General features: G+C 37.5%; 1 protein-coding gene across 3 annotated transcripts in view; it reads right to left on the reverse strand.

Moving 5' to 3' along the window:
- Positions 1–24125, reverse strand: part of LOC127813427 (copper-transporting ATPase PAA2, chloroplastic) — a 119442-nt gene that overhangs the window by 35357 nt on the left and 59960 nt on the right. For all 3 annotated transcript variants that reach the window (XM_052354388.1, XM_052354387.1, XM_052354389.1), the window contains 4 exons: positions 14947–15052; positions 13855–13921; positions 3067–3146; positions 2525–2979 (listed from right to left, as the gene is read on the reverse strand). In XM_052354388.1, coding sequence (XP_052210348.1) covers positions 2525–2979; positions 3067–3146; positions 13855–13921; positions 14947–15052 — 708 coding nt within the window. The remainder of the gene's footprint in view (positions 1–2524; positions 2980–3066; positions 3147–13854; positions 13922–14946; positions 15053–24125) is intronic.

The raw sequence follows: 24125 nt of genomic DNA on the forward strand, positions 1-24125 counted from the left end.
AGCAAGGAGCAAAGATGAAGATGGCACAACAAGCAACAAGGAGCAAGGCGACAAGTCCAGATTGCGCGTGACCCAGGTGGCAACAAGTCTGGGCTGCGTCCGATGAGAGAGAGTGAATGACCCAGGTGGCAACAAGTCCAGGTTGCATTTGACGAGAGAGAGTGAACGACCCAGGCGGCGACAAGCCCAGGCTACGCACGACCCAGGTGGCGACAAGTCTAGGTCGCGTCTGATGAGAGAGTGAATGACCTCAGAGGCGACAAGTCCAAGTCGGGCGTGACCTAGGCAGCTAGGCGCCAATCGGGCCCTGTTAATCAGGCCCAATGCCTAGGGGAGTCGATTTGGCCTTAATCATAGTGGCCAAGGGTTGCCTAGCGCCTAGGCGGCCACCTTTTAGAACACTGGTCACAAACCATCTTCATAGACTTGATTTGAATGTCTCCTAACTTCTCAACCAATTATTTCAGCCATATCAACTCACAAGTTGTTAGGACCATTGCCCTATATTTAGCTTTTGCATTGAACCGAACAACAACACTTTATTTCTTACTTTTCCAAGATACTAAGTTGCCACCAACAAACACACAATATCCACATGTAGGTTGCCTATTGCTAGGAGATCCTACCCATTTAGCATTTGTATATACCCATAACCTGACTATGGCCATGATCCCAATATAATCCACCTTGGCTAGGGGCATCTTTAATGTATTGAAGGATGTGAATCACTTCGTCACAATGATTGTCATAAGGTGAATCTAGAAACTGACTTAACCACATTTATAACGAATTAAATATCTGGACGGTGATTGTGAGGAAGTTAAGTTTACCAACAAATAGTCAATAGCGCCTAGGGTCAGTAATAGGTTCCCATGTCCCAGTAATAGTTTGATATTTGGAACCATAGGGGTATCCATTCGCTTGCACCCAAGCATCCCTATATCTTTTAGCATATCTAGAGCATACTTTGAGAAATATAAAAAACTAACATGCTTATTGATGTGGCATAGGAAGTGATTTTAACCAGTTTCATGTTGAAACTGAGGATGAAACCGAATTTAGGAGAAGAAATCTGATATTATTCAAAAGTTGCTCTCTAAACTTAGAACAAGAATATTTATAGGCTAAGCCTAAACCTTAATTAACTAAGAAAAGGAAATCCAAGTTGAATCAGGAAAAAGAAAAACAATAGTTAAATTCTAATTGAAGTAGGAAACATAAGAAACACTAAAAACTGAACGGGCTCATTGGGCTTCTTTCAGACTCTTTCGGGCTGGCTTTTGCTTGTCTATTTGGTCCAAATAGACACTTGCAAGATGTTCCACATCACTTATTGCCTCTGCTTGGGAATGAATTATGACCATGTTTCCCAAGAATATAGTGTCACGAAAAACCTTATCATAAACCTTACCAGCTCTTCTTTCATATGGTAGGGCTCTTTCTTTCAAAATTAGTCCATAACCTTTATCAAAGGCATCAGTTTCCACAAAAATACACCAAGCCAATTGATCCTCTGTCCCCATATTTGCATACTTGAAAGCTCTTTGATACCAAATTAGGTGACAGAGAAGAAATTGCAGAAAAGTAGGAGAGAGAGAGAGAGAGGAAGAACTTAAAGGAGAACACAGAGAGAGAGAGAGAGATGAACCAAATTAGAAGACAATCAACTTCATTCAAAATCAATATGTAAAAACGGAAAGGAGCTAATTTCCCCTTGATTAGTGGAAATTATCTCCAATCTTTTGATTGATACCCCAAATCACTTCCTTGATTGATAGAGTATATTGTAGGAATATTACATATATTCTTCTTTCTTAATTCATTCTTTCCTATTGGGTTGTATTCTTCCTCTATTAAAAAAAAAAGAGAGGAATCATTGTATCATATATACACAGTGAATCAGAGAATTTCTTCTCCATATCCATTTTAGCTTATATAATCGTATCTTTTGTTTACATCAGTATACCTATTTATAGCTTAAAATTCCTGTCAGAAGGAAAAAAAAAGTGAACCTAGTGCATGAGACTCCCACATTGCAGGCTCTGGGGAAGGTCAATTATGTGCAACCTTACCCTTAGTAAAGAGGCTGTTTCTTAACTAGAACCTTTGACCTCACTAAGGAGCAACATGTGACCTAACTTGCGTAAACCCTCACCTTCACTAAAATTCCTATCACAAAAGCTATCAAATTCAAATTACAAAATTCAAACAAACAACAACAATCACAAGCCTTAATGCCACTAGGAGGTGTTGGCAACAAAATTCAAATGAAATTTGCTAAAATCATATCTAAAAAGCTATCAAAACCAAATTACAAAATTGAAACAAAACCTAAGATTCTCATATCTAAAATAAAAGTTAATAATTCAAAGTTTTATCCTAACTGCATCATTATCAAGAAGCCTGTTTTTATAACATAAAAATCCTAATCCTGCATCTGCATATGAATAAAACAAAAGAGAGGTTCTTTATTCTTATTAGCAGCTATTCTTAACATTATATTACTAATGAAAGAGAATGATACCTGTTTATAGTATATACAGCATCATGGCGTAAGTTATCAGATATGGCAATAGCCCCGATAACACCCTCCCCTTCGCGTCCAACATAAACAACTGTCTTTGAATGTTCTGACGATGATATGCCATCTGAGGATGGATGCATCAAAATCTGTTCAAGATTCATTATATCAGCGAGGTCTGCTTTTTGATAGAATCGTTCATGAACCCATTGCAAAGTGCCAACTGCAACCAAATGTCCATCTACTTCAGCTAATGACCCAAAACCTGGCTCTGTTAATTGCCCTTTTGCACTTGGGATATTCAAATTTAATAACTCTGCTTTGGTTATAATAGCCTTGGCAATTGGATGTGATGCTGTTCTTTCGACTGCAGCAGCAATTTGAAGAAGTTCGCATTCATCGTGAACCAAAGTTGCCAATGCAGAGACAGATGGTTTACCTTCTGTGATGGTGCCAGTCTGTAGAGGTATAATGATTTTCTTGAACAATTAGAGTTAATGCATTTGTTAGCAAGTGAAACATATAAATCAATAAACTTTGGCTACCTTGTCTAAAGCAACAGTATCAATGCCAGCCAAATGTTCCAATACATCCCCGCCTCTGATAAGAAGTCCTTGTTTTGCTCCTGCTCAACTCAAGGAACAAAATACTATAAGAAGGACATGTTGCTACTGTCAAGATAAGGATATATCAGAAATATTTATGACACCTGGTTCACAGAAGAATATGGATGATATTGATATACCAAGGTAAAAAATATGAATATATTGATGCATACATCACAAGTATGGACTCTTTTATTCCATAGTCCAGCTTAATAGATAGAACACATGGATTTTCTTGAGCTTTTAACACATAAGCAGAGATTACATCCCACAAGTAGAGTCTACACAGTTCCTCAGAAATAGCCCTTAGAACAGTTGACAATATGAAATAAAAGCAATCAGTCATGCCAAATATCAAATGTATTAGATCATATGTGCCTTGCACTTTGATTTCTAGTGCTTATAAAGAATCATGCTAGATGTACAACTGTTTTGTACATCTTGGGCTACATAAAGGGATATTATGACCAAAATACCCTGCACCTCACATGCGTCTCACGCGCTTCTATGCGTCTCATGAGGGATTTTTTTGTCATTGGTATACCTTTATGTAGCCCAAGGTGTACACAAAGGTGTACCAATAGCATTTTCCGCTCATAAAACCATCACAACCTAGCAAAAATGTCAATTTGCTCTTTCTCAAGGAGAGAGAGAGAGAGAAGATCTAAATTCTCTATTCACAGTTAGGTATATACACAGCTCTATAAAATAAAGGCACTCACTCTGTACAACTGAGAAACAACACAATGCACAACATTACTAAGTTGCATCCTTCTAACACTCTCCCTCAAGCAAACACATATATCATACATGCCTAGCTTGGTACAAATGTAATCAAGCCGTGAACCACATAATGCACTTGTAAGAAGATAAGCCAGTTAATCATTAGTGAACAAATGAAGTACTAATCTCCCCATAAACTAACTTCTGTCCCACAAAATGACAGTTTATCTCTATGTGTTTAATTAGCTCATGAAAAACAAGATTAGAGGCAATATATAGGATTGCTTGATTATCACAAATAAGCTGGATAGGCCATGAATCTGCAAACCTTAACTCCTTAAAGAGTTGCTTAAGTAAAATCAACTCACATGGGGCTAAAGCCATGGCTTGATACTCTGCTTATGCACTAGATCTAGCCACAACATTCTGCTTTTTACTCTTACAAGACACCAAATTGCCTCTAGCCAAGATGCAACAGCCCAAGGTAGAGCATCTATCTATGGGACAACCAGTCAAATTAGTATCGACATATCCAATAATCTGCTTATTTGCTTATGTCCCCTGTTCTCAAACAACAAGCCCTTACCAAGAGCACTCTTAATGTACATCAAGATAAGCACTAAGACATACCAGTGGCTGCCACAAGGGGAGAGTCTAGGAACTAACTCACCACACTAATAACAAAAGAGATGTTTGGGCATGAAATGGTAAGGTAATTAAGTTTCACAAACCAATTTTCTATATTGCCAAGGATCCTCCAATGGCTCCCCTTGTCCTAGTACAAGCTTAACATTAGAATCCATGGGAATGCTTATAGGTCGGGAATCAAGCACACAATCTCCAACAAGATATGCAAGGCATACTTTTGCTAAGACGCATGTGCAGCTTGAGTTACCTCAATCCTATGGAAATATTTCAACTTACCCAAATCTTTGGTTTGAAAATGAGAGTGCAAATGAGCTTCTTACTGCTTGATACCAACCTTATCATCACCAGTAATAATGATATCATCTACATACACCACCAAGCATATAACTCCACCAATAGAATGGTGATAGAAAAACAAAATGCTTAGCTTCGCTTCTAGTCATACCAAAGGACTATATGACAAAAATAAAGCGACCAAACCAACACTGAGGAGATTGCTTTAAGCCATACAAAGACTCCTTTACGCGAAACACTAGTCTAAACTCCCCTTGAGCAACAAACTCAGGAGGTTGCTCCATATACACTTTCTCCTAAAGGTCGCCATGAAGAAAAACATTCTTAATATCTAGTTGGTAAAAAGGCTGCTATTTAATAGCAGCCATAGCAAGAAAGACACAAACAAAAACAATCCAGCCACTAGAGCGAGTGTATCACCTTAATCTAGCCCAAAAATTTGAGCATAGCCCTGAGCAACAAACCATGCCTTTAGATGATCAATGGTGCCATCCAGACCAACCTTAACAGTAAACACACATCGAATATAAGTGACAATTAATCCATGGCTCATTATGCTATAAACATGTTCCTAGCTATAGAGTTCCTAATGTGAATAATAGCAACTCGTAAAGGTTAGCACATCGTTTTCCTCCTTGTTCAATATGAGATGCTAAAGATAAAGGTTAGTGAGTCTCATGCCATTCTATATGAGATATGGAAGGAAGATGAGTGGGTGCTCGTTACATGAACGGGTTCACCGAACAAGACTATTAACATCAAATCACATGAGTTCTTACTTACGGGTCAATGATTCAATGTTAGTTGCATATGTGCAACTAGTCCTTAGACCTGAGATGACATAGATGCCTGTGCATTGGTAGATTAGGAAATCAATGATGCTATATAATTGTTCTAATCAAGAACAATTATACATATCTATGTGCTTAATCTAGTGGTGCATGAGGTATGTGTATATCAGATATGGAATCTATCACTTCGGGGTATGTGAGGAGGATATCTTATAAGATCCAATAATCACTTGACGATAAATCATTAACCTATTATGACGATGGAAAGTGTATTCCATGAGTTGTGTCATTATTCAAGAAGGATTTTGGATTTGGCCATATGATAAGATTGAGAGATTTGACATACTGTCCATGATCTTATATCTTGTCGAGATATAGAATGATAGAGGGACCATATTGCACGGAGTCGTAGCAGAAAGGTTCGCTATACTTGCTTCACATTAAATTGGGTAGTCATGACATATTGTCAGATGTCACTCATGACTTACGAAAATTAATATGAGATTATTCTCGTTGCCAATTCAATTGTGAACCTAGAATCTCCCACCCAAAAGAAATCACTTTACAAGAGGAGAAAGGTAAATTAGTCATTTTAGAAATTACTAATTTTAGAGCGTTTATTTTAAAAGAAATAAGAATAATAAAGTAATTTATTCAAAGTTGGATTAGGATTTAATGCTAGCACATTAAATCCTAAACCAAGCCGTCTTGCATATAGCCTCAAATCTTGTTTTTCATGAGAGGACCAAACACATAGAAATTGACTGTTATTTCATCAGAGAAAAGATTTTATCTGGATATATTGCCACTAGCTTTGTTAATTCAGCCGATCAACGGGCAAATGTCTTCACTATGTCTCTTCAGGGTCCTCGTATTGGTTTTATTTGTAACAAACTTGATGCATATGACCTATATGCTCTAACTTGAGGGGGAGTGTTGGATATGTTGGAACAAATGTAATTAGCATGTGTGTATTAGCCGTCAATTAGCTTGTAATTATGCCTTAATTTTAGACTTAATTATTGTATAACCTTACTATAAATCTCAATAGAAGGGGGCTAGGCCTTATATAGTTCTCTTCTCCTAAAAGGGTTCTCTCTCTTTTTTCTCTCTTGTTCAACAATACACCAACTCCTCAACAGAGATAGTATACATAAGGGTTGGTCTCTCAATATCAAGCATCATTAACTACTCTTTTGCACTCTTAGGAGGCTGACCATGGAAAGGATAGCAAGCTTCCTTATCATGATGACAGTAATTACAAAAAAGTCGTTTACCACCCTAGCCATGTCCAACACCTCCACCACAACCACCACCAAAACTGAACTCAGATGAAAAGCCATGAGTCTAACAAGCCAGAACAGACTACTCTCCAACTAAAGCCTCAAAAAAGGCTTGTGTTCTATGAAGAATCTGGGCAAACACCTCCTCCATAGTAGGTATAGTTGGATTTCTCAAAATTGGCATGCAAATTCCCTCCAAATCAGCCCCAAGACTAGCTAGGGTAAGCACCATAAACAATTTGTCCCTTTGTTTCTTTTGCTCAGCAAGATCTGCTGTAATAGGGAGCATAGCAATAAAATCCATCACAACAAACTAAATTCGACCCAAATAAGAAGCCACATCTGAATCTCCCTTTTGAATATAGAACAAGTTACTAATGATAGTTGATAGATGCACTATATCATTGGCGTACAGCTGTTGAGCATGAGACCAAATATTAAAAAAGGTCTCATAAAGACGAAATAATGGGACTAAATCAGCTTCTATTGCCTGCCAACCAACCGTGCTTCCACTCTATCCCATAAATTCCTATCTGATTCAGCTATATCAGATAGCTGTTTGGTCAAATGATCACTTACACCATGCCCTTGGAACTACATTCGAACAGAGGCAGACCAGGACAGATAATTCTTGCCATTCAATTTGCCAGTTGTAATGGCAGGAATACCAGAAAATGATGGTACAGGCACAGGGGAAGATGAATTCACTACTCCAGAATTTGACAAGGATCTAAGACAAAGAAATCAACTGGAAATAGGCTGACTGGAAATACCTGAGACAGAAATCAACTGGAGATAACACTGTCTAAGTTGTAAAAAAAGCTCAGATTAAAGAGAAATCAGCAGAGACAATTCCAATTCCAGAATTGACAGCAAAACAACAGATCAAAACCCTAACAAATCACAACTGCAGATTGCAACTCCAGATCTCACAACTTCCGATCATAACTCCACAACAGAAGAGATTGTAACTCCACAACCAAACAGATCACACAAAAGAATAGAACAGATTGCACAGCAACCCTAGGTTGCGAAACTCTCTTTTAGATTCTATAGCTCTAATACCGTGTGTGTGTGTGTGTGTACGTGAGTGAGTGAGAGAGAGAGAGAGAGAGAGGAGAAGATCTAAATTCTCTATTCACAGTTAGATATGTACAGCTCCACAAAACAAACAAACCAACTCTGTACAACTGAGAGAAACAGCACTATGTACAACATGACTAAGTTGCATCCCTTCAACACATTCAATGAATGAATCCTTCAATACAACAAAACCCCCAAAAGTACATCAATAAAGGCTTTCCCTAGAAAAAACAGGCTTCCCCTGGCATGCTCAAACTCAATCTGGCTAGAAAATTATCCTTGACTTCATTTCTTCTGAGACATTTGCAATGGAATAACACCTCCTTCTTAGTGATCTGAACAAAATTATCATGAAACTAATACTAATGTTTTAATGAACGTCAAATTGGCAAGTCTTAAAAATCTGTATTTATCAATACAAAGGAAAGCTGAATGCACAGGATAAAGCCCAAGCAAGAAGAAAAGGAAATATTGTAAAGTGAAGATTTCGAACAGAAAGCATAAATATTCATTATGTGCAGCCCTAGTTATAGGGTTGGAAATTACAGCTATAGAAAGTTTACAATATGAAGGATTACAACACATTTAGGAAAGATTATGATACAATGGGATTAGGAAAGATTCCTAATCTGTTTTAAGAAACTAATCTAATCAAAATCTTAAATAAATCATTCCTTAAATAAAGCATTCCAAAACAGGCTGCAACCTCTTCTTCTTTCCTTTCCTTTTATGTTAACACTCCCCCTCAAGCTGGTGAATGAATATCTATCATTCCCAGCTTGCATATTAAATCTTCAAATCTTCTAGTTGGCAATCCTTTTGTCAAACAATCTGCTACCTGTTGTTCAGAAGAAACATAGGGAATTTGAATGATACCTTTTTCAAGCTTTTCCTTTATAAAATGTAGATCAATCTCAACGCACTTGGTCCTGTCATGTTGTACAGGATTATGTGCAATGCTTATGGCTGATTGATTGTCACAAAATAACTTGATTGGTTCTTTGACATCAATCTTCAAATCTTCTAGCACAATTCTCATCCATAGTAACTCACATAGGCCAAGTGCCATAGCCCTAAACTCGGCTTCAGCACTTGACCTTGCCACTATGCTCTGCTTCTTACTTCGCCAAGAGACCAAGTTCCCTCCTAAAAACATGCAATACCCTGTAGTTGATCTCCTATCATTTACAGATCCAGCATAGTTTGCATTTGTATACCCCTGTATATCCAAAACACTTCCTACTTTAAATAAGATTCCTTTACCTGGAGCTATTTTCAAGTAGCACAATATTCTCCTTACAGCCTGCATATGACTCTCTGTCGGGCAATGCATAAATTGACTTACTAAACTCACTGCATAAGCTATATCTGGCTTAGTGTGTGATAAGTAAATCAAACGCCCTACTAACCTCTGATATCTGCCTTTATCCACTAGTGGGCTTTCGGTGTCTTCTCCTAATTTCACATTAGACTCTACTGGAGTACATACTCCTTTGCTTCCCAATAAACCTGTCTCCTTCAAAAGATCCAATACATATTACGTTGGGATAGAAATATACCTTCTTTGGAGTAGGCTACCTCTATTCCCAAAAAATACTTAAGTAATCCCAAGTTTTTGATCTCAAAATTTTGGGCTAGTTTGCTCCTTAGATCTTGTTGTTCATCCATATCATTTCCTGTCACAATGATGTCATCCACACAAACCAACAATGCAGTCATTTTTCCCTTTCCCGAGTGCTTGAAGAAGAGAGTATGGTCTCCTCTACTTTGGTGATACCCCATACACTTCATAGCTTTAGAGAACCTGTCAAACTAAGCTCTTGGTGACTGCTTGAGGCCATATAGTTCTTTTTTAAGTCTACACACCTCATCTTCTTTTCCTTCCTTAAATCCTGGTGGCTACTCCATGAAGACCTCTTCTTCTAAATCACCATGAAAAAATGCATTCTTCACATCTAGTTGGTGTAATTGCCATCCATAGTGAGCTGCTAAGCACAAGAGAATTCTTACTGTGGTCATCTTGGCCACTGGAGCAAAAGTCTCCAGGTAATCAATTCCATATGTCTGGGTGTAGCCTTTGGCCACCAATCGAGCCTTATACCTCTCCAATGAGCTGTTTGCATTGTACTTTAGGTTGAACACCCACCTAGAGCCCACTGGAACCACTCCCTTTGGCTTAGGTACCAAATCTCATGTGTTGTTTTTCTTTAATGCCCACATCTCCTCCTACATGGCTAGTTCCCATTTTTTATCCTTTAAAGCCTCTTCCACCGAATTAGGAATAACAATGGTATCTAGAGTGGTAAAAAAACTTATATGTTTTGAGGACAACCTATGATAGGAGAGATAGTTGGCTAGAGGATGCTGAGTGCATCTTCTAACACCTTTTCTAACGGAAATAGGAATATCTAAATCAGTAGCAAAGGAATGAACAGGATCAAGGGAACAAACCTTCATAGAATCTGGCCGGGGATTGGATGTTGTTTCATGCTGAGAATGAGGCATGAACTGTTGTTTCTTGTGATACACAAAAGGAGAGCCCTTGAACCTTACTGGAGATGTTGATAATCCAAGTTGATGAGTTTGCTTAGGGCTTGGGTACTCATTTGGGACAGAACCAGAGTGATCACTCGAAGATAAGAGGACAGAACCAGTATGCAGGGCAGGATTAGGAATAGAATGTTCAAGGTCTATTGATGTTGAAGAATGTGGACCAAGGTCAAGACTAGGAAGGAGATTGGACACGTGGTCTTCAATCGTATGATTCTCCCCCTGAAGACCAAGGGTAGAATGACCGAAGTAGGGTTGTGACTCAACAAAAGTCACATCTTTTGAAACAAGAAATTTTCGAGTAGGGGGATGATAGCACTTATAGCCTTTTTGTGTAGGAGAATAACAAAGGAAAAGACACCTAAGTGCCCTAAGGTCCAGCTTGTCTCGAGTATGAGGTGGAACATGAACAAAGGCTACACAACCAAAGACCCTAAAAGGAAGAGGGGTATGTAGGTTAAGAGAGGGAAAAAATGTAGAAAGGCATTGAAAAGGACTGTTGTTCCCAAGAACCCTAGATGGTACCCGATTGATTAGATAGGTTGCGGTCAAGATAGCCTCTCCCCAGAAGATTTTTGGAACATTATGATGATGAAGAAGTGTTCTGGTGACATTTAGGATGATGAAGAAGTGTTCTAGTGACATTGAGGAGGTGTCTCATCTTCCGCTCAACCACTCCATTTTGTTGTGGAGTGTTGATGCAGGAAGACTCATGAATAACCCCTTTGTCTTGAAAGAACTTATGCAAGTGTTGATTAAAATAATCCCTTGCATTATCAGTTCGAAATTTCTGAATAGGAGTACCAAATTGAGTTAGAATCATTGAATAAAAGTGCGGTAACACAGTGCTAACAGTAGCCTTATCCTTAAGAAAGAAAACCCAAGTCATTCTAGTACAATCATCTATGAAGGTAACAAACCATCTAACCCCAGAACAATTGAGAATCCTAGATGGACCCCAAACATCCGAATGAATGAGAGTAAAAGGATTGTGAGGATCTTTTATTACTAATAGGATAGGAAACACGACGATGTTTGGAAAGTTCACATACATCATAATGAAAAACACTAGGATCCACATGTTCAAATAAAACAGGAAACATAGCTTTGAGTAAAGGAAAAGGTGGATGCTTGAAGCGGTAGTGATGAAGCCAAATGTCACTACTAGAAGACTGAGAAGTGCAGGCTGATTTAGGCTAAAATCTGGACTGAATGTGATGTGGCTGCAAGGTCTCCTTTCTCAAAACATACAGCCCATGTTTCTCCTCAGCAGCTCCAATCATCCTCCCCGTAGCCATTTCCTGAAACTCACAAGAATAAGGAGAGAAAATGATTTGACAATTTAGATCCTTAGTGAGTTGATGAACTGAAATCAAGTTAGTGGACAAATTAGGAACATGCAAGACTCTTTGAACAGAAAGTTTAGGACTGAGAGTGACTTGTCCCTGACCTTTGATAGGAATAGAAGTCCCATTAGCAATAACAATATGTTTAGGTGTCACAAGAGGCTGATAGGTATCAAAAACATTTGGATTAGAGGACATATAGTCTATAGCTCTTGAATCTAGAATCCATATATCATTCCTATTAGTTTTAGAGGCTGTTAAAGAACTCAAATGGAAACTATTACCTGGCTGATTATTTTGCTGGGCAATAGAGCATGATCCATCCTGAAGAGTTTTCAAGAACATCTTGAGTTTGCTAACTTCATCAGCAAGCTTGCTGATTTCATCAGCTTTCAGTTGATTCTGCTCCAACTCGGGTGCTGCCTCAGTTTTTTCCACCAGTTCTTCTTGCCTATTTGTAAAATAGGCCTGATTTCGAGAGGTCATATTCTTAAAGCCCCCTAGTTTCTGCAACACAGCCTCCTTCCCATGCAATTTAAAACATGTCTCTCGAGTATGCCTCGGCCTCTTGCAATGGGAACACCATAATCCTTCTGTTCTATGTGTTTTGTTCTGTCCATCAGTCCACATACCTTCCTTTCCATGCAACCTACCTTGCACATCACCTCTTCCTTGCAGTGGTTTAAATCTGGACCCTGCTCCTTTGTTTGTAAACATTGCTGATCCTTCAGAAGTCATATCACCCAGCATTGCTGTCCTCCTGTTTTCTTCACTTCGAACAACTGAAAAAAACTTCATTAAGGGAAGGAAGTTTTTCCCTTCCAAGAATCTGCACTCGAACTTGATCATACTCATTATTAAGTCCAACCAAGAACTCTACAACTCTATCCCTTTCAAAAATTGAATGAAGAGTGGCTGCATCTTTCCCACATTCCATTTTAATGTTCTGGTAGTGGTCAAGTTCCAGCCAAAAACCATTCATTTTATTGTAATATTCAGTAATTGTTGAGACCCCTTACTTAGTACTATGTAACTTCATCTTAATCTCGTAAATAACCAACGCATCTTGAATCTTAGAGTAGATACGCCTAACCGTTTCCCATATATCTTTAGCAGAGGACAAGAACATGTAATTTTTACTAACCTCTGGTTGCATGGCGTTCCATAGCCATGACATGATCATGGAATCCTCTATATCCCAAGCATTAAACCCTGGATCAGATTTCTGTGGACTAGGCTCTGTCAAGTGGCGAATCTATCCCTTCCCCTTTAGGAATGTTCGAACTAGCTGTGCCCACTGTAAGTAGTTGCGTCCGTCCAGCCTATATGATTGATGCACCCCTGGTAAATCGCTGGAAGAAAAACCTCCTATTGGAGCATCAACTCCATTATTCTCACCGGATGTCATGGCTGAAATTGGCGTTATTTCTGATATTTCTGACATGATCAGAAAGAAAAATGTCTAGCGATGAAGGCAAAGACAAGAATGAATTTCGAGGCTTGAACGACTGAAAGTATGGCAACAATCGGCCAGAAACAATCAAGGAAGAAGACCAATGAATCAGCAATGAAGGCTGGGGAATGGACTGAAATACAGAAAGCAATGAAGGCCGGAAATCATAGGGCAATTGGAAGTGGCTCTGATACCATGAAGATTTCGAACAGAAAGCATAAATATTCATTATGTGCAGCCCTAGTTATAGGGTTGGAAATTACAGCTATAGAAAGTTTACAATAGGAAGGATTACAACACATTTAGGAAAGATTATGATACAATGGGATTAGGAAAGATTCCTAATCTGTTTTAAGAAACTAATCTAATCAAAATCTTAAATAAATCATTCCTTAAATAAAGCATTCCAAAACAGGCTGCAACCTCTTCTTCTTTTCTTTCCTTTTATGTTAACATAAAGTTATGTGACAAAAATGTGGATGCTACTGTATTCTGTCAGATTTGATTTCCACATAAAATACTGTGAAGATAAGAAAAAAAGGTAACAAAGTATGTACCCAGAGAGGTTCCAACTAGGATTGCTGTAGGTGTGGCAAGGCCCAGTGCGCAAGGGCAGGAGACTACCTGAAGAGAAATCAATATTACTTATTCACAGTTGCATTGATCACTTTTAAATTTTGTTGGGAAACTTGTAAACTTCCACGGGAAGATCACATGCAAGAAGGTAGGTCTACATATACAAGATGAGAACTACAAATGCTAGACTAACGAAGTAATTTATTTATGAGATCATATATCGGCATTACAAGGAAAATTCATTCAGTTAAAAGGATATGTCTGTGTCCATCAACTAGTCAGTATAATTCAGCTTAATTTAAGCAAATCCTGTTGCTAAGCTGGTAAATTTCCAACCTTACCAAAAACAGAAATCCTCATCTTGCAATTGGCCTAAGATTCTCATTTTTCATAAAATATGAAAAAAAAAAATATGAGAGGGGGGAAGAACAAAATTGTAAAAAAGGAGACTTATGAGCAAGAGATAACAAAGATAAAAAGGAAAACAGAAAGAAGGAAAAACTAACTCTTATAAGTTTTATATGGTGAACAAATGAGATACTAGAGTTCCATTTAGATCTAATAACTATTCATAATTGCCCAATAAAACTTGAACCATTGCAACACATTCAAAAGGGGGACTAATGTTGTCTCTGATGTTGAGAGTAAAAATAATAATATAAAAATATAAGTTAACCTTGTATCAACCAACTTAATCTTTTAGATGAGATGGTTGTTAAAATTCAACATCATGGTATTAGAGTAGGCAAAGTTCCTAAGTTCAAATTTTACTGCTAACTCAATATTTAAACAGTTGTACGTGTTCAAACTAGTTATATGGTGAACCTTGACCACATGTGAGGGAGCATGTTGAGAGTAAAAATAATAATATAAAAATATAAGTCAACCCTCTATCTACTAGTTTAACCTTTTAGATAAGATGGAGGTTAAAAATTCAACCTTTAATTCTATGCTTCACCCATTTGATGGATCATATCATGTGATAAATGAACAGAAGGAAAACATTAATAATAGAGTTTATGGTAAGATGAAAACAAGTTCAAGTTTGTAAGGCTCACTAGTTTATAACTCACCAAGACATCCACAGAAAGTTTCAAGCTTAGAAGCAAAGGATTTCCATCAGGTCCAGCAATATCATTAAGCAATACATCTGGAAATATGTGCGTTCCAACATAGTACCTTAACAAATTTACCAGTAAGTGGAAAGAACAAAGCAATATGAGTATATTTTTAGCACCCAAAAAAAAAAAAAAAAACATACGAAAGAATCTTGCTAGTCCCCAGGTCTCTACTTGGTTCTGTAATTGATTTTGATTGAAACAATGTACAAATGTATTGATACAGAATTCTCACAAGAAATCATGCTTTCTCGAGGATGAAGAGGCTTATACTTTTAAATCTTTTAATTGTAGCTATTTCTAATTATTTAAATTCTGTAGCTCCTAAAGAAAGAACATTTGGGATATTAATTCTACTCATATCATGGCTATTTGCATTTTCTTTCTTTCTTTCTTTTTTGTTTTTTTGCTGGTGAAACGGTAAGGCTAGATGACCAAAGGACATCTTGTATATTACCTGGTCCTGCACAACTTGTTGCCCCACCCATGAGGTTAGGCAAGATCTAGCTGACAACCCAATGACTCACAGGGTCAGGCAATATCCAGCTGAAATCCATGAGTACAACGATACCCTACTAGGCTTCCATGGCAATGTCATTAGCCCCTTCACTCCTTAAACCCAAACCATACATGGCAAGGGACCACATGAGACTTTGGGGGCAAGAATGTGAGCCTCACAGGAGGCTTTGCTTTCTCTTTGAGTTAACAACCTGCTTGGATGGAGACTTGAGACAAGTTCGGCTCACTAAAGCTTGCAATCTGTTCAGAATTCATATTAGTTTGGTTGTATTAGGTGCTGGATATATTAGTTGTACCTTGTACCTAGCTTAGGTAACTTGTACATAGCAGTTACAATGTTTTCGTATAAATACTTGTAACCTAGCTTAATAGAATTGTATCAGTTTTTCCCTCCAATCTCCCTTTTACCTCTTCTTTTCTCTCAGTTCTGAATATCATTTCAAGTGGCATCAGAGCCATTGAAAGGTAAATCTGGAAAGTTGGTGCAGATTTGATGGAATTCAACCATCAAATTGTTGCAACCCCAAGGGCATAGGAGTAATTGTTCTATTACAAGTATTTTTTCTTTGTTGTACCTTAGGTTGTGGTAGTATTGTATTTTCAGTTTTTTACTAACTGAAAGGAGGTAACAACCTATAAGTTGGTTAAAGAAGTAGAGAATAGGCAGCTTATGAATGAATTTGAATACTGTTTCTCTCTCGATTCTCCAGAATTCTCCCTCAATTTTTCTGATTTCTCCCTCCCTTTCTATTCTCTCACTCCTGATTTATTCCATAATTCCATTCTCAGTCCTAGGTAAACCCTAGAAATGTGACAACTGGTATTACAGCGAGGCTATCCTCGGCAGTGATTCTGGAAAACTCACAGCAGTTCGGTTCAGATTTTTGAAGGTGAATTCCAGCTGTTGATCCGGACCAACGTTCCTTGGTTGCTGCAATTTAGGAAAGCGAATTCTAGAAAACGGTTTTGGATCAAAGGCACTGAATTCAGGCAATTACCAAGTGGCTAAACGGAGCTAATTAAGTCACGGAAGGTTGAGAAGTCAGGCGATCCAGAGTCGAAGTTGAAGTCGAAGCAGATCTAGAGCAACTAATCCAAGAGGCGATAGCTATAGGTCGATACTCGACTAGAACTCTAACAATTCTTGTTCAACTATTGAGGGCGAAGCAGGCTAGGAGAGTTTCTTCAATCAATTCTTGGCTCGGATTTGAAGGCGGAGCAGGAACTCCAATTATGTTGAAAAAATAATAAAAGAAGATATAGCGGAAGCAATAGTAAAACCTCAACGTTATGTTAAACAAAGAGACAGGAAAAAGAAAATGTGAGAAGAAGAAAACCAGAACTTGAAGAAAGATAACTTCTTCTTATTGAATTGAAAGCTTGCATTAAAGCTCACACTACCCCAAAAGACAAAAATGAAGTCCTATTTATACACAACTTAAATACATAACATCCACCAAATAAAACTGAAAAGGTATAAATAAAACTTTAAATGTGGGATGTTTTGCATTGCAAATTTGAATGTTAAACTTCAATTGCAAATGGAGAATATAACAATGGAGATATAAATAAAAAAACAGAAAATTAAACCAATTTTAATTAAAGAAAAATATCACAAATCTCAACACTCTTCCTTGAGATTTTTCTTTGTCAAACCCAACTTATTGCGTAAAAATTCAAATTGACTACATGGTAAAGCTTTTGTGAGGATGTCAGCAAGCTGAAATTCTAAATTACAACGAGTGAGCTTGATCTCGCTTTCTTTCTTTGCTTCCCTCAACAGATGAAACTTGACTTTAATGTGTTTTGTTTTACCATGCTATACTGGATTGGAGGCGATAGCAATAGCAGACTTGTTATCACAAAACAATTCTGCAGGCTCCTTTTGTTCATATCCTAAATCACCAAGCAATTTGTGAAGCCATATTGCTTGATTTGCAGCACCTATTGCTGAAATATATTCAGCTTTAGTGGTGGATTGAGCTACAACTTCCTGCTTCTTTGAGTTCCAAGAGAAAACCCCAGTGCCAAGAGGAAAAATATAACTAGAAGTGCTTTTAGAATCATCAACACAACTAGCCCAATCACTATCAGCATATCCAATCAATTTCAAGTCACCAATGGACTCAAACCAAGTTCCAAAATCAAGAGTACCCTTTAAGTATCTGAGCACCCTTTTAGCAATACCAAAATGAATTTCACTAGGAGAATTCATATATCTTGAGAGCATACTTGCAACAAACATTAAATCCGGGCTGGATGCCGTCAAATACAACAAACTTCCTACCAAACTTCTAAAAATTGTAGGATTGTCGAGTTTCTCACTATCATTCTTAGAGACTTTTAAATTCAAAGCTAGAGGAGTGGAAACTGCTTTCCATGTGTCTATCTTGAATTTCTTCAAAATGTCTTGGGCATACTTCTTTTGAGAAATGAAAATACCCTTTTCTTCTTGATGAATCTCCATGCCAAGAAAATAATGCATGTAACCTAGATATGACATCTCAAACATCTTTTCTATCTCAACTTTAAATTTTTGTAGCATTTGATGATTATTTCTAGTTACAAGCATATCATCAACATAAAGAGAAAGAATGAGTTGCTTAGAATTATCACCAACCTTCACGTAGAGAGTCGTTTCACTCATACTCCTCCTGAATTCTTGATGAATCAAGTAAGCATCAATTTTACTGTACCAAGCTCATGGTGCTTGCTTCAATCCATTGAGAGCTTTTTCAGATGATACACTTTGTCTTCTTTGCCTTCTTCTATGAATCCTTCAAGTTGGCTTACATAGATCTCCTCAAGATCACCATTCAAAAAAGCTAATTTGACATCCAAGTGGAATATTTTCCACCCCAACTGTGCAGCTAAAGCAATAATCAACCTTATGGTGTCATGCCGTGCAACCAGCGCAAATGTGTCTCCATAATCAACTTCAGGTTGTTGTGCATACCCTTTTACCACCAATCTCGCTTTGTATTTATTGATAGAGCCATCAAAATTATACTTCACCCTAAACACCCATTTCACACCAATGATGTTCTTTCCTTGAGGTTGCTCTACAAGCTCCCATGTATCATTTTTATTGATCATCTCCATTTCAGCTTCCATAGCAGCAATCTAGTCAGCAGATTGTGAAGCTTCATAATAGCTGTTAGGTTCAACAACAAGAAGATTGCATCTTTCATATACATCAGCAAGTGATTTTACCTTATAATTTGGATTGTCTCTAGTGGCTTCAATTGAGGCATCATCATCCAAGGGAGGATCTTGGATACTAGAACCACTAGAATCAATTGAGTTAAAAGAAGACTCAACTAATTCCAAACCTTCAATGTTGGTGGGGGAGTCTCTCACAACTTTTTGCTGCTCAAAATCCCAAAAAGAGTCTTCGTCGATGATGACATCACGACGGAAGATAACTTCTTCAATTTTCATATAAAAAATTCTATACCCCTTGGAATTAGGAGCATAACCAATAAAGATTCCTTTGATCGCCTTCTCATCAAGTTTGGACCTCTTCATAGGAGGAACAAAAGAATAACAAATAGATCCAAAAATCTTCAAGTTTTTAACATAAGGTTTTATACCTGACTAAGCTTCATAAGGAGTCTTGCCCTCTACTGCCCTTGTGGGTAGTCTGTTGAGTAAGTAAACAACAATACAAACAGCTTCTGCCCATAAATTCTTTGGCAATTTCTTTCCAAAGAGTAACCATCTTGACATCTCCATCACAGTTCTATTCCTTTTAGATACACCATTTTGTTGTAGTGTGTAGACAATGGATAGTTGGTGCTGAATTCTGAAATCTTCACAAAACTTGTCAAATTGCTTGGAAGTATATTCCTTCCCATTATCAGATCTCAAAGTTTTGAGCTTGCAGCCACTTTGAGTTTCAACCAAATTAACAAACTTCTTGAAGACGTCAAAAACTTGAGCTTTCTCGCTCAAAAAATAGATCCAAGTCATCCTTGTCAAATCATCAATAAAAAGGATGAAATATTTACTGTTGCCAAAATAAGTGGTACGGATAGGACCACAAACATTAGTGTGCACTAATTCAAGCTTCTCCTTAGCTCTCAAACTGCCACCTTTTGGAAAAGGTAGCTTGTGCATCTTCCCTTCTTGGCAACTTTCACAAATTTGGCCAAAGGAATCAAAATCAGGAAAATCTTCAACCATGTTAGAAAAATGCAAAATTTTCAAAGCTTTGTTGTTGTAGTGGCCAAAGCGTTGATGCCAAGTTTTGCTTTCTTTAACTATGGCATTTAGAGCATGATGGCATAGAGAGTCGTTGTTCAAAAAGAATGCGTTGTCAACCATATTGACCCTTGCAATCTCCACTCCTCCTTGTGGGTCATAAATAGTACAAACATGATATTTGAAAAACACAAAAAAATTGCTATGCATCAACTGAGCAATACTAAGCAAATTTTGAGATAATCTCGGAACAAATAAAACATTAGAGATTTTCTTTTCACCTTGCTTATCATGCATGATGGCATTACCTTTACCTTTAGCTAGTATCGTCTCTCCATGTCCAAGGACCACCTTTGTCCTTATAGATTTGTCAATCTGGCTAAAAAGACTGATATCTTTAGCCATGTGCGTGGTGCAGCCGCTGTCAATAAGCCATGATACTAAGAGGAGAGAAAGTAATTATAGGAGGTGACTTAAATAATCACGTGGGTAGAGACGGAAACGACTATAGAGAGGTACATGGAGGGTATGGATTTGGGGAAATTAATAATGAGGGTAAATCTATTCTAGATTTTGCAATGGCATATGGGCTCATCATAACCAATACTAGGTTCAAAAAACGGGACGAACACTTAATCACATATAAAAATGTCACATCAAGCACCCAAATAGATTACTTCCTAATGAGACAAGAGGACCGGGTATGTTGTAGGGATTGTAAGGTGATACCGGGAGAGTGTTTAACTACTCAACATAGACTTCTAGTACTTGACGTCCAAGTAAGAAATTGGAAGAGAAAAAATCACATAAAACAAAATTCAAGAATCAAGTGGTGGGATTTAAAAGGGGAGAAACAACTAATCTTCAAAGAAAAATTAAGGGGTAGAAGAGAATGGAATGGAGAAGGACAGACAAACCAAATGTGGAGAGAAATGGCTAATGCCCTGAGAAATACAACAAAGGTAGTGCTTGGAGAGACAAATGGTAGAACCCCTAACCTTAAGGAGTCTTGGTGGTGGAATGAAGAAGTGCAATTGAAAATTAAAAATAAGAAAAATTGCTATAAGGCTGTATATCAGTGTAATAATGAAGAAAATCAAAAAAATTATAAAGAATCAAAAAAGGCAGCAAAAAAAACTGTTAGTGAAGCAAGGTCAAAAGCATACGAGAATCTATATAAACGACTTGATACAAAAGATGGAGAAAGGGATATATATAAATTAGCTAAAGCAAGAGAAAGAAAAACAAGGGATTTAAATCAAGTGAAATGCATAAAAGATGAAAATCAAAATGTATTAGTGAATGAGGGAGCGATTAAGGAGAGATGGAAGAAGTATTTCACAAAATTATTCAATGATGATGGCGACACAAGAGTTAGGTTGGGACATCTTAGTAACTCCAAAGGGAACGTTAGCTATACATTTTATCGACGCATAAGTCCAAATGAAATAAGGCAAGCATTAAAAAAGATGAAAAATCATAAGGCGGTGGGATCGGATAATATACCAATAGAAGCATGGAAATGCATGGAAGAAGTGGGTATCTCCTGGCTAACAAAATTATTTAACGTGATTCTTAAATAAAAAAAGATGCCAGATGAGTGGAGGAAGAGTACTTTGGTCCCTATATATAAGAACAAAAGAGATGTTCAAAACTGTGAAAATTACAGAAGAATTAAGTTAATGAGCCATACCATGAAACTCTGGGAGAGAGTAATAGAGCAGAGGCTCAGAAAAGAAACAGAGGTCTCAGAAAATCAGTTTGGTTTCATGCCCGGTAGGTCAACAATGGAAGCTATATATCTACTGAAGCGCCTAATGGAAAGGTATTGGGATCATCAAAAAGACCTACATATGGTGTTTATAGATCTAGAAAAGGCCTATGATAGGGTCCCTAGAGAAGTATTATGGAGGGTTTTAGAGAAGAAAAGAGTCCGAATAGCCTGTATACAAGCCCTTAAGGACATGTATCATGGTGCAGAGACAAAGGTTATAACATGCGGAGGGGATACTGAACCGTTTAAAATTACAATAGGATTGCATCAAGGTTCTGCACTAAGTCCGTACTTATTTGCTTTAGTAATGGATGAACTCACTAAAGATATTCAGACAGAGGTGCAATGGTGTATGCTATTTGCAGACGACATAGTGTTGGTGGATGAAACAAAAGAAGGAGTGAACACTAAGCTTGAGTTATGGAGAAACAATTTAGAATCTAAGGGATTTAAATTAAGCAGAAAGAAAACAGAATATATGGAATGTAAATTTAGTAAGAATGCAAGAGTGGGGGATGTTATAATAAAATTGGAAGACCAAATCTTACAAAGAAAATACCATTTTCGATATTTGGGATCAGTGATTCAAAATGATGGAGAAATTCACGAGGATGTCACACATAGAATTAAGGCAGGTTGGCTAAAATGGAGAAATGCATCGGGGTGTTATGTGATGGTAAAATCCCATTAAAATTGAAAGGAAAATTCTATAGAACAACTATAAGACCAATTTTGTTGTACGGCTCAGAATATTGGGCAGTCAAATACCAACATGAACAAAAGATGAGTGTAGCGGAGATGAGGATGTTAAGATGGATGTGCGGCTATACAAGAAAAGATAAAATTAGAAATGAAGTTATTCGTAATAAGATAGGAGTAGTGCCAATAGAGGAGAAGGTGAGAGAGACTAGACTAAAATGGTTTGGTCATGTGAGAAGGAGACCAAGAGACGCTCATGTGAGGAGAGTTGATGAAATGGAACAATTAATCAAAAAAAGAGGTAGAGGCAGACCTAAGAAGACTTTGAGGGAGACATTAAAGTTTGATATGAAGTGTATGGATCTCAATGAAGATATGACAAAAGATAGAAATACATGGAAGTCTAGAATTCATGTAGCCGACCCCACATAGTGGGATAAAGGCTGGATATGTTGTTGTTGTTGTAATATTTCTCAGCATGATTGGTCTTTTTGTAGAAACAGCAAGGAGGAAATTTTCCCCTCCTTGATGCTCCTTTTCCCTTACTCCCATGATCTTCAATTGCCTTTCTATCATCCCTTGCAACAGGTTTCTTGCCTTTGAATTTGGCATTAAAGGCATTATGGATTGCATCTCTTTGCTCTCGGGCTTGTAATTTGTTGATTAACTCAGCTATAGAGAGAGTAGTTAAGTCACAGGACTCCTCTATGGCTGAGATCTTTGACTCAAATCTGTCAGGGACACTTACCATTATTCTTTCCACAACCCTTTGATTTGGAAAATCTTCACCAGCTAATCTAATTTGGTTCACAATAGTCATCACTTTGGTAGTGTACTCCTTCATAGTGTTTGAATCCTTCATCTTCAGCATCTCAAACTCTCTTTTGAGACTTGTTAATTTAACAGCCTTCACCCTTGTGCTTCCTTCAAACTCCTCTTTCAACTTATCCCAAGCTTTCTTAGTCGTGTCACAATCAATAATCCTTGCAAAAATAGGATTTGATAAAGCAGGTTGGATTTGCTCCCAATAGAGGATCAGCATCATTCAAAACGGATTCCCAAAGGCCAAGTGCTTTGAAATAGGATTGCATTTTAACAACCCAAAATTACCGTTATCACCATTAAATTGTGGGGGTGTGGAAACACCAAAATTAGAAGACATGTTGTAAAGTATAAAATTGGAATTCTCTTCTCTCAAACAAAATCACAGCCCTTTAGGCTTTGATACCATTGTTGAAAAAATAATAAAAGAAGATATAGCGGAAGCAATAGTAAAGCCTCAACGTTATGTTAAACAAAGAGATAGAAAAAAGAAAATGTGAGAAGAAGAAAACCAGAATTTGAAGAAAGATAACTTCTTCTTATTGAATTGAAAGCTTGCGTTAAAGCTCACACTACCCCCAAAGAAATAAATGAAGTCTTATTTATACAGGACTTGAATACATAACATCCACCAAATAAAACTGAAAAACTATAAATAAAACTTTAAGTGCAAGATGTTTTGCATTCCAAATTTGAATGCCAAACTTCAGTTGCAAATGGAGAATATAACAGTGGAGACATAAATGAAAAAATAGAAAATTAAACCAACTTTAATTAAAGAAAAATATCACAAATCTCAACAAATTCAACTTCTGAGGGCGAAGCAAGATCACTTCTCAACTATTAATTTCCAACAGTACTTGACCGTTGCTTCCAAACACTTCTCGGCACTTAATGTTCGATTGGTCCTTGGTTGTGAGTTAGGCGGTTTGCAGGCGACCTTCAGATGCTCTTCACAATGGTCAGTTAGTCGAAGTTTGGGGCGACATCAGAGATGGCAGAAGGTGCACGAATGAGGCAAGCATTGGTTAAGGAAGAACAAAATTGGATGAAATGATTGGAAACCAAGACAAACAATCTGTAAATAGGCTTAGGACAACTTCAAGTGGAGGCAGGT

Source organism: Diospyros lotus, chromosome 11, assembly GCF_014633365.1.
Source record: "Diospyros lotus cultivar Yz01 chromosome 11, ASM1463336v1, whole genome shotgun sequence".
Classification (NCBI taxonomy): domain Eukaryota; kingdom Viridiplantae; phylum Streptophyta; class Magnoliopsida; order Ericales; family Ebenaceae; genus Diospyros; species Diospyros lotus.